This window comes from Pituophis catenifer, unplaced genomic scaffold (assembly GCF_029215685.1).
Source record: "Pituophis catenifer annectens isolate HBS135680 unplaced genomic scaffold, rPitCat1.0.hap2 SCAF_1, whole genome shotgun sequence".
Classification (NCBI taxonomy): Eukaryota; Metazoa; Chordata; class Lepidosauria; order Squamata; family Colubridae; genus Pituophis; species Pituophis catenifer.
This window is the reverse complement of record NW_027256881.1, coordinates 11,845,379-11,858,345: the sequence shown is the minus strand read 5'-3', so window position 1 is coordinate 11,858,345 and position 12,967 is coordinate 11,845,379. Positions and strand designations below refer to the sequence as shown.

Below are 12,967 nucleotides of genomic sequence, written 5' to 3'. Positions count from 1 at the left end.
CCAGGCAGCGGGACATCACATCAAGGGCCTCATTGGGGTGGTTTGGGGTGGAGATGTACAGCTGGGTGTCATCAGCGTACTGGTGGACTCTCACCCCAAAATCACAGATGATCTCACTCAGCGGCTTCACATAAATGTTGAACAGAAGGGGCGAGAGGACCGATCCCTGCGGCACCCCCCAAGCGAGGTGCCTTGAGGTTGACCTCTGCCCCCCTGCCAACACAAACTGCAAGCAGTCAGAGAGATAGGAGGAGAACCACTGTAACACGGTGCCTCCAATTCCTAATCCGCTGCAGCATGATACCATGGTCGATGGTATCAAAAGCTGCTGAGAGATCTTATAGGACCAGGACAGAGGAGCAACCCCTGTCCCGAGCCCTCCAGAGATCATCAACCAACGCGACCAATGCCGTTTCTGTGCTGTACCCCTGCCTGAAGCCCGACTGGTATGAGTCCAGATAGACAGCTTCGTCCAGGTACCGGGGTAGCTGTCATGCCACCACACTAGTTTCAAAACTAAAGTTATTGCTGATGAATATAGATAATATAGGATGAAATTGATCAGTGGTGGGATTCAAATTTTTTTACTACCGGTTCTGTGGGCGTGGCTTGGTGGGCATGGCATGTCTTGGTGGGCGTGGCTTGGTGGGCATGGCATGGCTTGATGGGCGTGGCTTGGTGGGTATGGCAGGGGAAGGTTACTGCAAAATCCCCATTTCCTCCCGATTAGCTGGGACTCAGAAGGCAGAGAATAGATGGGGGCGGGGCCAGTCAGAGGTGGTATTTACCGGTTCTCCGAACTACTCAAAATTTCCGCTACCAGTTCTCCAGAACTGGTCAGAACCTACTGAATACCACGTCTGAAGTTGATGATGAATGCACATTGAAGTGATACTGGGCATATAAACCACTCCATCCATCCAATCCATCCCTAACTACACTGGTTTTATTAAACCCTGAGCATGAATATATATCTTTGCAGGAAATGAAGAAGCTTTGTGTTTCTAATTGTGTTGATCAAGAACAGCCTAGGCCTTACCTAGAACATACCTGCAAAGGTCAGGACTAATATAATGCCAGTGCTTATATATATATTTTTAAAAGGCACATTCAACTAACAACCCACAACCCTACAGCAGATTGCAAGTTCCAGCTTCCTGGTTTTGCTTCATTGGCTTATACTGATGAATTTCTCTGTGCTGTGCAGAGAATATTTCCTGATCCCCTTAACGCATTAGGGAAGCTAATTAGCATCCGAACTTCCAGTGAAATGGGCCACTTCTAATGTTGCCTCCCATTAAGTCTGATTTACACCAGTGCAGCCCTGCTTGTTTTCCCTCAAGCTACCTCATGGGATCATATGGAGAAGCTCATTGTGATCAGAGCTGGGTATAAATGCAGTGTGGAAGAGCCAGCAATTCTGTCCGCTATTACTGTAAGGTGGTGGAAGGATTATTATTATTATTATTTTCTTTTGACATTTTTAGTTCCTTATAAAATGATGAGGGACAACAATGATGACAAGTCGGGTGATGATATTTAGAGGTTTCTAAAGCACACGTGCTTAGATAAGCATGAGATAAGAAGGCTTCAAAGCAAGCTGACGTTTCCTCTAAAAGGAAATGGTGCACCATTTTGGCTCCCAGATAAGTGCAGGGAGGCCTACTAGGCCCAAAATGGGGTGTGGGGGGTTGTGGCATCCCCCCATGGTCTGTTTTGGCTCCCAGGAGTCTTCAGGGAGGCTGCCTAGGCCCAAAATGTGGTGCGGGGTGCAGCACACACCCCTCTGCCCGTTTTCACTCCCAGGAGGCTGTAGGGATGCCTACTAGGCCCAAAACGGGGCTCGGGGGGGGGCGTGTTCTCCCTGCTGCCTGTTTTTGCTCCCAAGGGGGTGTAGGAGGCTGAGTGCTACCGGTCGTTAGGGCAGAAAACCAGTTGTTAAATTATTTGAATCCCATCACTGGGGGAGGGGGAGAAAAGACTTCCTTGAAATAGCCACCAGTAGGGAAAAAGAAGGATGATTGGATTCAGTAACTGAGAGGTTATCCTTCAATCAGAGCCATCATTAAGGTCAAAGGACTGCTCTTTCTCTATCGGTCATTGCACTAAAGACACATCTTGGCAAGGGGTGACCTTAGGAAGACCAGGCCTTTCAATAATTGAGTGAGTGGTATGGAGATTTGTACAGAAAAAAACAATTCGAAGAAGTAGCAGGTAGAATAAGAGGCCTTGGAAATTACAAGGAGTCTTCTGAATGGTGCAGCCGTGGTCTGAGCAGCAGTGGTGTGATTCAGCAGGTTCTGTCCAGTTCTGGTGAACCGGTAGTGGTGATTGCGGGAGGCTCCACCCACCTGCCTGGACGTAATGCGTGAGCAAAGAGCATGCGCGGAAGGCCATGCACAGAGGAGGCATGTGCCAGCGAAGCGAGTGCGTGCGGCGCACACATTTGTGAACCAGTAGGGAAGGTGAGTGAATTTCACCTCTGCTGAGCAGGTAATTTCCGTGACTGAGAGATGAAAAGAAACACTATGCAAGATGTTGATGACAGATTTCGGTAAACTCCGTCAAAAGATTCTGCAGGGATGTTTGCATCGCATGCATACTTGTAAGAAAGGGATAGGGCTTTGAATGCTCAGCTGTGCCCATCATTGTGACATCATGCATTCCTCTGCACACACACACCCCAACCTTCTGGGATGCCCCTGGCAATCTGCTCTGGAGACATTGGTGTCCTTGTTGCCAGAAGAAATGGCCAGGAGAGGCCATATGAACGTCTCCCTCCTTAGAAAAAAATATCGGATTGTATTAACTATCTTATGACCTGAGATAAAAGGACCTACAGAGTTTATAGGTGCAGAAGCTGCTTGTAATGTCAGGCACTAGCGATGGGATATTTATCGGGGATGAAAGTATAATATAAAAAAGGGGTGTGTGACACTCCAAAGTTCTTTCGGTAAAGGAAATATTGCAGTGCAGTCTCGTCTCTAGCGTTTTGCCCAATTCACTAAGAGAAATGTGAATTTTACTCCTCAATGATAACAATCATTTCAATGATACAGGGAGAATCTTCCTAAAAAGAATCAAACTCCATTTTCTTTCCTGAGGTTCTGGGGAATGAATAAGACTAACAGATGCGTGGAATGACCTAGAACAGGTTTCACCATTTTTGGAGTTTTATGACTAGTTCTTCAAATATATTAGATGGTTTCTGCACAGAGAGTAAGAGAGGTAGATGAGATAGATGAGAGAGGGAGAGAGGGAGGGAGGGAGGATGATAGATAAATAGTAAATGACAGGAGATAGATAGATAGATAGATAGATAGATAGATAGATAGATAGATAGATAGATAGATATAAAATAGATAGATAGATAGATAGATAGATAGATAGATAGATAGATAGGCAAGTAGCTAAATAGATACAGGAAGAGAGGCTATGAATCAGAATTGCCTATAATAATGAGTTGGTGCTGCCCAACAATAGTCTCTAGAAGGTACAATTTCCAGAACTGCCAGCCTAACATGGTAAACCAGAATAATATATCAATTATCTAACCAGTGTCTTGGTAGTGACTCTTCCTCATGTACTTCAAAGTCACATCTGGTACCCACTATAAGAATCTTATAAATGTAAATTTAGCTTGAAGATTGGGGAACCCAAGTTCAAATGCATCAGAAAGATTCCAAGTAGGGGAAAACTTGACATTCACCATTTTAGAGGACCTTCTGGAACTAATGAGCTAAATAATTAGCTTAGCCATAATAACATTAAAATATAGCATCATGGCAAATGAAAGTAAGATAATATAGGCTGCTTCCTAAAACACAAAGACTTAATGTCAGGCAGATTAGACTCAAGACATTATTCAGAGTGAGACACCAACTGGTGTCCCCATTACCCTAAAACAGGGGAGTCAAACTCAAGGCCTGCAGGCCAGATCTGGCCTGTGCGGTGCTTAGATCTGGCCCATGGGGCTGCCCTGGGAACAGTGAAAGACCAGCCTGTGGTACCTCTGCCAGCAAAAACGGAATTTCATGTCAGGGTTCCGACAAATGCCCTAATTAAATCATGAGCCTCGAGCCAAGCTTCAAAAGAAATCCAGTTATTTATTAGGAGCTTCATGTCCACACGTTCCCAAGTGAAGCCAGCTCTGACCCTACATAATTTATGCCTCAATCATGACCCTGTTTCCCTCCTCCCTCCAGGATGTTTCATCAATCACATTCACCAATGGAGCAATTTCGCAGGTTGTAGAGATCACTTCCCTCCGACCACTGTGGGTAACCCTGGGATACAACCTTGAGAGAGATAAGTCTGGAATGTGCATCTGTCTTTGGCTGCTGTGCCGTTTCATCGCCCTTGCTTATGGCAACTCGAGAGCAGGCAAGGGATGCTTTGCAAGTTGACACTCTGTTTTCGCTGGCAGAGGGTTGCAGGAGGCTATCACAGCTGAAAATGGAGCTCGCAAAGGCCACAGGCGGCTCTCCCGAGCTCCGTTTTCCCTGAAAAAGGGTTGCAGGAAGCCATTGCAGCCAGAAACAGAGCTCGGGGGCCTGTTTCCGCTGGCAGAGCGCTCGGGCTGCCACAGGCGCCCCCAACACAAGTATCGTTGAGCTGGGCAGACCCACCCCAGCCACGCCCACCCCGGGCCCCCGAAGTCAGAACCCTGATGCGGCCCTCAATGAAATCGAGTTTGACACCCCTGCTCTAAAACCGTGCTGATCATTTTGGCAAACGAGATAGGAAATCCTACAAGCCCTTTTACTTCTTCCTGAGAGGTATAAAAGCCTGGGCATTTTGGGTTCAGTTCAAAAAAGGTACCTAAGCCCAGCCCCCCCCCCCCGAAAAATAGCTTAGATTCAGCATCTCTTTGCAACTCTTTAAAGCATCCATGTGAACCCAGGGGGGAAAAATGTGGCTGTTTGAAAGAATGGGAGTCAGATCTTACATACAAGAATCTTCACGGCACCGAATTACAGAACCACAATTAAAACGACATCAGCTCCCTTTTACAGAATACGGAATAACAGAGTGGGAAGGGACCTTGTAGTTCATCTAGTCCAACCCCCCCCCCCGCTGAAGCAGGAGACCGTATACCATTTTTTAAACAAGTTTTGATGATATCCAAATTGAAGGTCCCAATACAGTCCCCTCATTCTTCCTTATGCTGGGACAACAGTGGTTAAAATTGTAAGCAGTAATGCCATGGGCCCCAGAAAATGTACCAAACAGAAGTCCATAGCAGGGCAGAGGGAATTTACTTCTTTCTCTACTTGAAATCCTTTTATTCTGCTTTCCTGACAAAATAAAAAAGAGAGAGAGAGAGGAAAAAAAATTATTTATTTATTTATTTATTTTGTCAGATTTATATGCCACCCTTCTCCCGTAGGACTCGGGATGGCTCACAACAATAAAAAAACCTGACAATAAATAAAAATTAAATAGTATTAAAACCAAATTAAAAATACCCAGATACCCAAATTAAAATCAGCGGCAGATCAGGGAAGTTTTTTTTTAAAATTTATTTATTTATTTATTTATTTATTTATTTATTTATTTATTTATTTATTTATTTATTTATTTATTTAATTTATTTATTTATTTATTTATTTATTTATTTATTTATTTATTTATTTATTTATCAAATTTCTATACCGCCCTACTCCCAGGGGACTCAGGGCGGTGAACAGCCAAGATAAAATACAGATAATACAAACATTAAAAGTCCATTAAAATTATTAAATATTTTGGCCGAAAACAAATTTAAAACACCCAATTTGTAAAACAGATTAAACGATTTAAAAATTTAAAAGGGAGAGTTAGGCCAGGCCAGCCTGCTGAAATAAAAATGTTTTGAGAGCATGACGAAACGTGCACAGATCCGGGATCTCCCATGTCTTTAGGTTGGCGCGGAAGGTGCGGAAGTCGGGGGCCGTCTGGAGCTCGGTGGGCAACCCATTCCAGAGGGTCGATGCAGCCACAGAGAACGCCCTCATCCTGGGGACCGCCAGCCGACACTGTCTAGCTGAGGGGACCCGGAGGAGGGCAGCCCTATAAACCCATAAACCCATCCCAAGATTAAAATAATTAAAACCCCAATTAAAAAGCATTTTAAACCAAGGTCTAAACAATTGGGCATGTATTGAAAGTCTTTAAAAGCGCAGTAGACACCTTTTAAAAGATCATTTTAGAAGGAGGGGAACCTATTAAGACATCAGCTAAATAAGGCTAGCAAAACCCACAAAAACTGTGCTTCACTTTCCACGTTGAAAACAAAAGCGCTGGAAGTAACCGATCTTCAGGCACCAAGAAAAAAAGGACCCACGACTGAAAATTCCACTTTATAAGTTAGAAGCTGATGCCAGTCAAGTTTTATATAAAGGGACAACTTAGGGAAACATTTCTCTAATTGGGCAGATTCCTATGGGAACAGGCTGGCTTTTCATTACTGAGTTTCTTGCATCCAGATGCTTTCAATGTCAGGTATCAAAAATCAAATGTATGAAAGAAGAAAAATTGCCGTTTCCTACCACCACATCCCTTTTAGAAAATAAACTAAGCTAACACACTGGGGGAATAAATTGACAAACCATCTTGTGTTGTTACAAAGGAAAAGAAAGGGGGGTGGGGGTGGGGAAAGAAGTAGGGAAAAAAATGACATCCATCCCTCAAAATCCATGGGGGAAGTTTTGCTTTTGAAGTCGCATCAATCTAGGGGTCTCCCTTCTCACCAATCTTGCCTCCTGCCCACCTCATACATACCCCCACCCACCACAAAGCTTTGCCACCGGAGTCCAGGGCAACAAATGGCAACGTGTTATGGGGGTTGGTTGATGTGTGTCTATTTAATCTCAGCATAGGCCGAAATGCCATCATTAATTCATTACCCAGCTGCCTGTCAAATAAATTGGCAATTACACCCACCGCCGGAGCCTGGAATTTCAGTAAATAGCATGTTTCTGTCGATGGAGCTGTTGAGAAATGTTAAAAAAAAAAAAAGGAGAGGGGGAAAAAAGAAGAAGGAGGGGGAGGAAATTAAACAACGAGAACATGTTTGTTTCACTAGCAAAATGACAAGGGACGATGCTTGTCAAGGCAATGTTGGGAGGTTTTTTTTTGGGGGGGGGGGGAGAAAATCTCTGTCTGTAACAGAGCCAGACAGAAGGGAGGTGGACCGGAACAGGTTTCAGAAAAAGGGAGAAACATGCAAACACACCGAAGGGTAATTCTCATTTGTCTATCTTTTTTTTTTTCCTTTTTTTGTTTTTGTTTTTCTTTCCTTGCAGAGCTCCGCCCCTTCCAGCTTGGGAACAGGCTACTTTGTAAGTGGATCTCAACTTTTTAAGATACATGTCATGGAACAGTGTCAAACATGGTAATACCCAAGGAGGGAGATTTTGCAGTGGCTGGTATTTCAGCTGATGTGGACTTGGCTAATTATTTCCATGGCTTTCACCCAAAAATTATGACAATTGTTTTGAACAGAATCTTTTGTGTCCCCCACCAACTTCCTTTCTTAATCACCCTGTCTACCTTAACCTCCGTTCCTCCACCTCACCCAATAATTCTACCCTGGGGGTGGATCCCTCTCCTCCTTTATTGTCACTTTCCTTTATATTATTGACTTCTCCCTTTATCCAGGTTAATCCTTCCTTCTAGGACTTCAAGGGTCTATCTAGGGCAGAGGTCTTCAAACTTGGCAGCTTTAAGACTTGTGGACTTCAACTCCCAGAATTCTCCAGCCAGCATAGCTTAAAGCTGCCAAGTTTGAAGACCTCTGCCCTAGATGGACCCTTGAAGACCCTTGAAGTCCTAGAAGGATCTACTTTGGATCTAGGATCTACTTTGTACAAAACCAGTCTACTGTGACCAGAAGGCTGGTTTCATACATCACATTAGTCCTGTGCTAAAATGAGATTGGACAGTCAGAAGTTCAGTATTGGTTTATTTTACTTGGGAGGGGGGTGAGCTTTTATATGAGATTGTTTGACTTAAGTCATCACATTAAGTCATAATATGGGTTATCTGGGAGAGTGGGCATAGCATTTCATGTCAAAGGAGAACTTGTGTTTTGTTAACCCAGCTTTGAAATTTAACATGCTGTGTGAACCTAGCCAATTTTCTGGTGATATATATATGTATGCATCCCTTGGGAAAGGGATTTAAATACACTGAATGGATCTGAGGGACTGATATATATTCTACAATAGAGATAGATGCCTTATTACAGTAGATACCTCATTATCTCTTGGGACTTTTCCCTCTTACTTGTAGAAATGCCTATCACTTTCCTGGCGGAGGCCACCAATGATATTTTAGTAGCTTATTCATCTCCACATTCCCAAGTATTCCACCTGCTCCTTTGATTAAAGTCCAGAGCCTTGATATCACTTATGGATATAGGGTAGGATGTGGGCAACACATGTTCTTCTAGCTATACATGCTGATTGTCAAATGACTCCCAGCTCCCGTGTGAAAAATACAAGAAAAAGTGAGGTACAACTTATCAAGCAGTGTATACAGTACAGTTAATCATGCATCTTTATTAAATGCAGTGAAAATAAGTTGCACAGGCTATCTAACCTGCTGGACTCACATCTGGTATTTGGCCAGGACTTTCCCAAATGGTCTTGAGAAAAACAGTACCAATTAAGATATGCTGTTACCTTATCACCTAAACAAAAGAGCTAACAAATGGAACTCAATTTGTGTTTACTCCCATTACGGATTTTTAAATAAGTATTGTTCAGCTGATTGGAGGGTGTGTTTTTATACAATAGTGACATCAGTTCTTCATTCTACATGAGATGTGTTAATTTTAAATCAGGTTTGAATGGAATGTCCTAATATAATACAAAAAGAGTGCGATCATTGGGATGTATGAAGTTCATTTTGACAGATTTTCATACTCATTCATGCATGCATGCAATTATGTGGCCACCCAACTCAAACTATGTGACTAGGGAAAGGAGGGAGGAAAGGAAGGGAAGGGAAGGGAAGGAGGGAGGGAGGAAGGAAGGAAAGAAGGAAGGAAGGAGAAGGAAGGGAGGGAGGGAGAAGAAAGGGAGGGAGGGAGGAAGGAAGGAAGGAAAAGGAAGAAAGGAAGGAAGAGGGAGGGAGGGAGAAGGAGGGAGGGAGGAAGGAAGGAAGGAATGAAAAGGGAGGGAGGGAGGGAGGGAGGAGAAGGAAAAAAAGGAAGGGAGGAAAGGAAGAAACCATAACTAATTGAAACATATTAAACAACAAAATGGTGGACAGAACTGAAAACTGCCACAATCCTAAAATGACACTTCATAGCTCAGTTTGCATGAATTGATCGAAACTGGCATCTCAGGGTAAGACAGGGGGCTTTCCCAGCCTTATGCGATGATCTCAGGAAGTAAACGTGGTAGATCTGGCGTGCAAGATTGTAGTGTGATAAAGGTGTTGGATTAGGATGGAGGAGACTTAGTTCTTCAAGGCCATTTCCAGACATGGATACTCACAGAGTGCTTACGGATCAGTCATCTACCTCAGTCCAACCCTGCTACCTGCAGTTGCAATTGTGGAGTGAAACGAAGGTGCCTTGAGATTGTGGAGAAAAGGTAGGGACATAAACTGATGACGATGAAAGTGCTGTGGGTTCTCCATAGTGTTTCCCACTAACTGTGTGCTTAGAGCTATTTGGGATCCTCCTTTTGATAGAAATGAAACTAAGTGAAAAGACCATCTCTTTATTGGAAAACCCATTCCTTCTCAGAGGTAAGAGCTGAGAAGGAGAAGCATCCAGGGGTTGATGACATCCAAGAATCAATGAGTCTGTCCTCAAATGAATAGAGGTTATTCATTTGTCTGGATACCGGCTTATGGTTGCTTGGTTATGATTGCTTGGATGATGGTTTATATGATTATAATTCTTCCTGGTGGGAGTAAACAAATGGGCAGCTTGAATGGGGAACGACGGCAGAATAATTCATGTTGGAACCGAAGAATCTCAACTCACGGCGTTGTAATTTCCTCATTGTTAGCCCTGGTAGATCCAAATGACATGTAGTCCTTGACTTATGACCACTGTTGAGTCCAACTAAGCAAGACAATTATGAAGTGAATGTTGCCCCATTTTACAAGCTTTGTTGACACAGTCGTTAAGCGAGTCACTGAAGTTGTTTAGTTGGTAACACGGTTGTTAAGTGAATCTGGCTTTCCCATTGAGTTTGCTTGTCAGAAGGTCACAAAAGGGGATCACATGACCCTGGGACTCTACAACCGTCATAAATATGAGCCAGCGGCCAAATTTCAATCACGTGACCATGGGAATACTACTGTGTGAAAAACTGCCACAAGTCAGTTTTTTTCAGTGCCGTTGTAACTTCGAATATTTACTAAATGAACTGTTGTAAGTCAAGGACTATCTGTACTGTGATCTTTCTTCTGACCCCGTGTAGGAGCCAAGACGGTGACACAGAGGAAGAAAAAAACAGCAGATTTCAATCCACCCGGGTCCCTTTTTCATCTCTCTCTCTTTGTTTTTTATCTATTTATCATCATCAACTACACATTTACGTCCTTCATCTTCAGCATCTCAATGCTGAAGGGACTTACTCGAAGAGTGAAACCTGTTCCACAAAAGTGATAGTTAATGTAATTCCGGCTCGGTTTTTTTCCCTGAATATCAACAAATGAAGTTAAATTGACTTTCTATATATCATCTGGCTCCTTGACAGCAATGCCTCTTCCATCCACATATATCCTTCTGTCTTCAGTTGCTGAGGAAAATAAACATTTTTAGCATCCCAAGCCTGGTATAACTCCCCCGAAAGCAAGACGGGGTGTCAGTGACTACATCTGTCAGGAAATCTACAGACAGCTCAAGCTGTCAAGAACAGGCATGCTATGTGCTAACAACGCCTGGCTGTCTTTTCTTCACTCCCCAAGCTGGCATTTGCAAAGTACAAGACACTTGGTATGAGCTTACAGGAGTGCACATTCACACACGCACACGCACACACACACACACACACAGAGTTTCCTCCCTAGCGGTCTCTGTTATGGATACATTACCTCAGAGTTGTGTCTGGGCTCTGAAGATCCCGATGAATTGCAAATACCAGAATGAATGTCATTAATTATTATTTTGTGTCTTTTAATGACCCCGTAATCCCTTGCATCGGGGTGGAGTCAGGGCAACTGAATGGAGCTGAGTATTTACTGGCCGGATGCCCTTCCTGTCACCAATGCAGAGTTCACAGCTGTTGTGACCGAGGCCCAAGTAGTGATTACCAAACACAATTCAGTCCTCAACAAACTTATTTTATTAAAACAGCTGAGAATTAATTCATTCTCATCTTAATCCAAAACAAATTCTTCATAACCAGTTCCTCGGCCTTATCACCAACCTTTGATGTCTTTGGCAACCTGCCAAAGGCTTTTCTTGGCAAAAACCCCACAAAGTTCAAGAGATGCTGACAAGAAGCATGGGAATCAACGTTGCTTTTCTACAAAGAACTCAATGGCTCGTTGCTGCTCTTTTAAGCCTTATGGGAGTGGCCAATCATCTTCTGGCCTTACTCCCAAGTCGTCCTTTTTTCTTCAGCTGCTCTTGCCTTCTGGCAGCTCTTTGCATGCATGCACTAGGAACAGGCTCCTCCTCTTCCTCTGCCTCTCTGCTGTCCAGCTCTGGAGGCTCTGGAGTCCATGTATCACTCCCAGATGGCCCTGGCCCCATCTCTGCCTCCGATGCAGAGCCCTCGTCCAGGTCTTCCCCTGACTCCAGGACTGGCCTATTGTCCTTTTCAGCATAGCTTAATTAGCAACAAGGAAAAAAAAAATCTGCTCCAGCAATTTACCTCTTTGCAGCAAGCAGCAGAGCCCTGCCCAAAACAGCTGAGACCAAATCAGCTGAGAGTCGGGAGGCCGATGGAATCAACTTGTGCTAATTAGGATGTGCTGAAGCTGAAAGGAGCTGTTTTTTCTTGCTGTTTGCTTGCAAGGAGGTAACTGCTGCGAGGCAGAGGCCAAAGGGTGGGGGCGGGGCTACATTTGGTGTATAAGACGCACCTAAATTTTCACCCCCTTTTAAGGGGGAAAAAGATGCGTCTTATACTCCAAAAAATATGGTATATTTTCCATCACATCTGGCCACCGAAGTATATTATAAGAAAAAGATCTTGCAAATGAAATGTCTTCACTTCCTGACAAAAGGAAACAATTATGGCAATTGATATTTGAACGTGAACAGAAAATGACGGTTCTTGGATTGTCCTGTGGTCCATGCAACTATGGAAAATCCAAATGGTAATCAATACTGAATCATAACTGGAAGGGGATTTTAGGCCATCAGTCTCACCCCTTGCTCAGTTTTGGAACCCAAAGGAAAATGTCCTTGACATATGGAAAACTAGCTTTTTCCTTGAACTTCACTTGAATAGCAGCACACTGCTTTTTCTGTTTAATTGGTTCCACTGGCACTTATTGTTGGCTTGAATTACAAAAACTATTCAAGTTTGTTAGATCAAAGACCAAACTGATTACACATGTAGGAATTAAGAACATACTGGAGCAGCACTGCAATGAAGACCTGGAGATATCAAGAAGAGATTGAAATCCTTTGTGCGTGACTGGGTTCTAACACCAGATGCAGGAAAAATAGAGGATGAATGGATCCTGGAAACCTAGCAAGAATTTCTTATTTGAAGCAGTAGGCTGATTCTAAGTTCTTTCTGAGTTCTGTGATGGTTAGGAGATCCCATTTACCATTCTTTGGAGATATTTTCACCTCTTTAATAACATTTTTCAACAATGTTAGCTTTCCAAATTGCTAATAGACTTACTTTCCTCCTTCTTCCCATCAGTAGAGAACAGAAGGAATGGCCTTGAGGGTTAGGAGGAAATGGCAATAATCAGGTACAAGAGGACGAAGTCTGGGGAAGAAATGGAACCTGAGGAAACATCTCCAGACTATCCTTAGTAATCCAGAAGATAAAGGGAA

General features: G+C 43.4%; 1 protein-coding gene across 2 annotated transcripts in view; it reads left to right on the top strand.

The window, feature by feature from the left end:
• AUTS2 (activator of transcription and developmental regulator AUTS2) overlaps positions 1-12,967 on the top strand; it is a 1,101,572-nt gene that overhangs the window by 487,715 nt on the left and 600,890 nt on the right. For both annotated transcript variants that reach the window (XM_070945611.1, XM_070945602.1), the window contains exon 4: positions 7,287-7,322. In XM_070945611.1, coding sequence (XP_070801712.1) covers positions 7,287-7,322 — 36 coding nt within the window. The remainder of the gene's footprint in view (positions 1-7,286; positions 7,323-12,967) is intronic.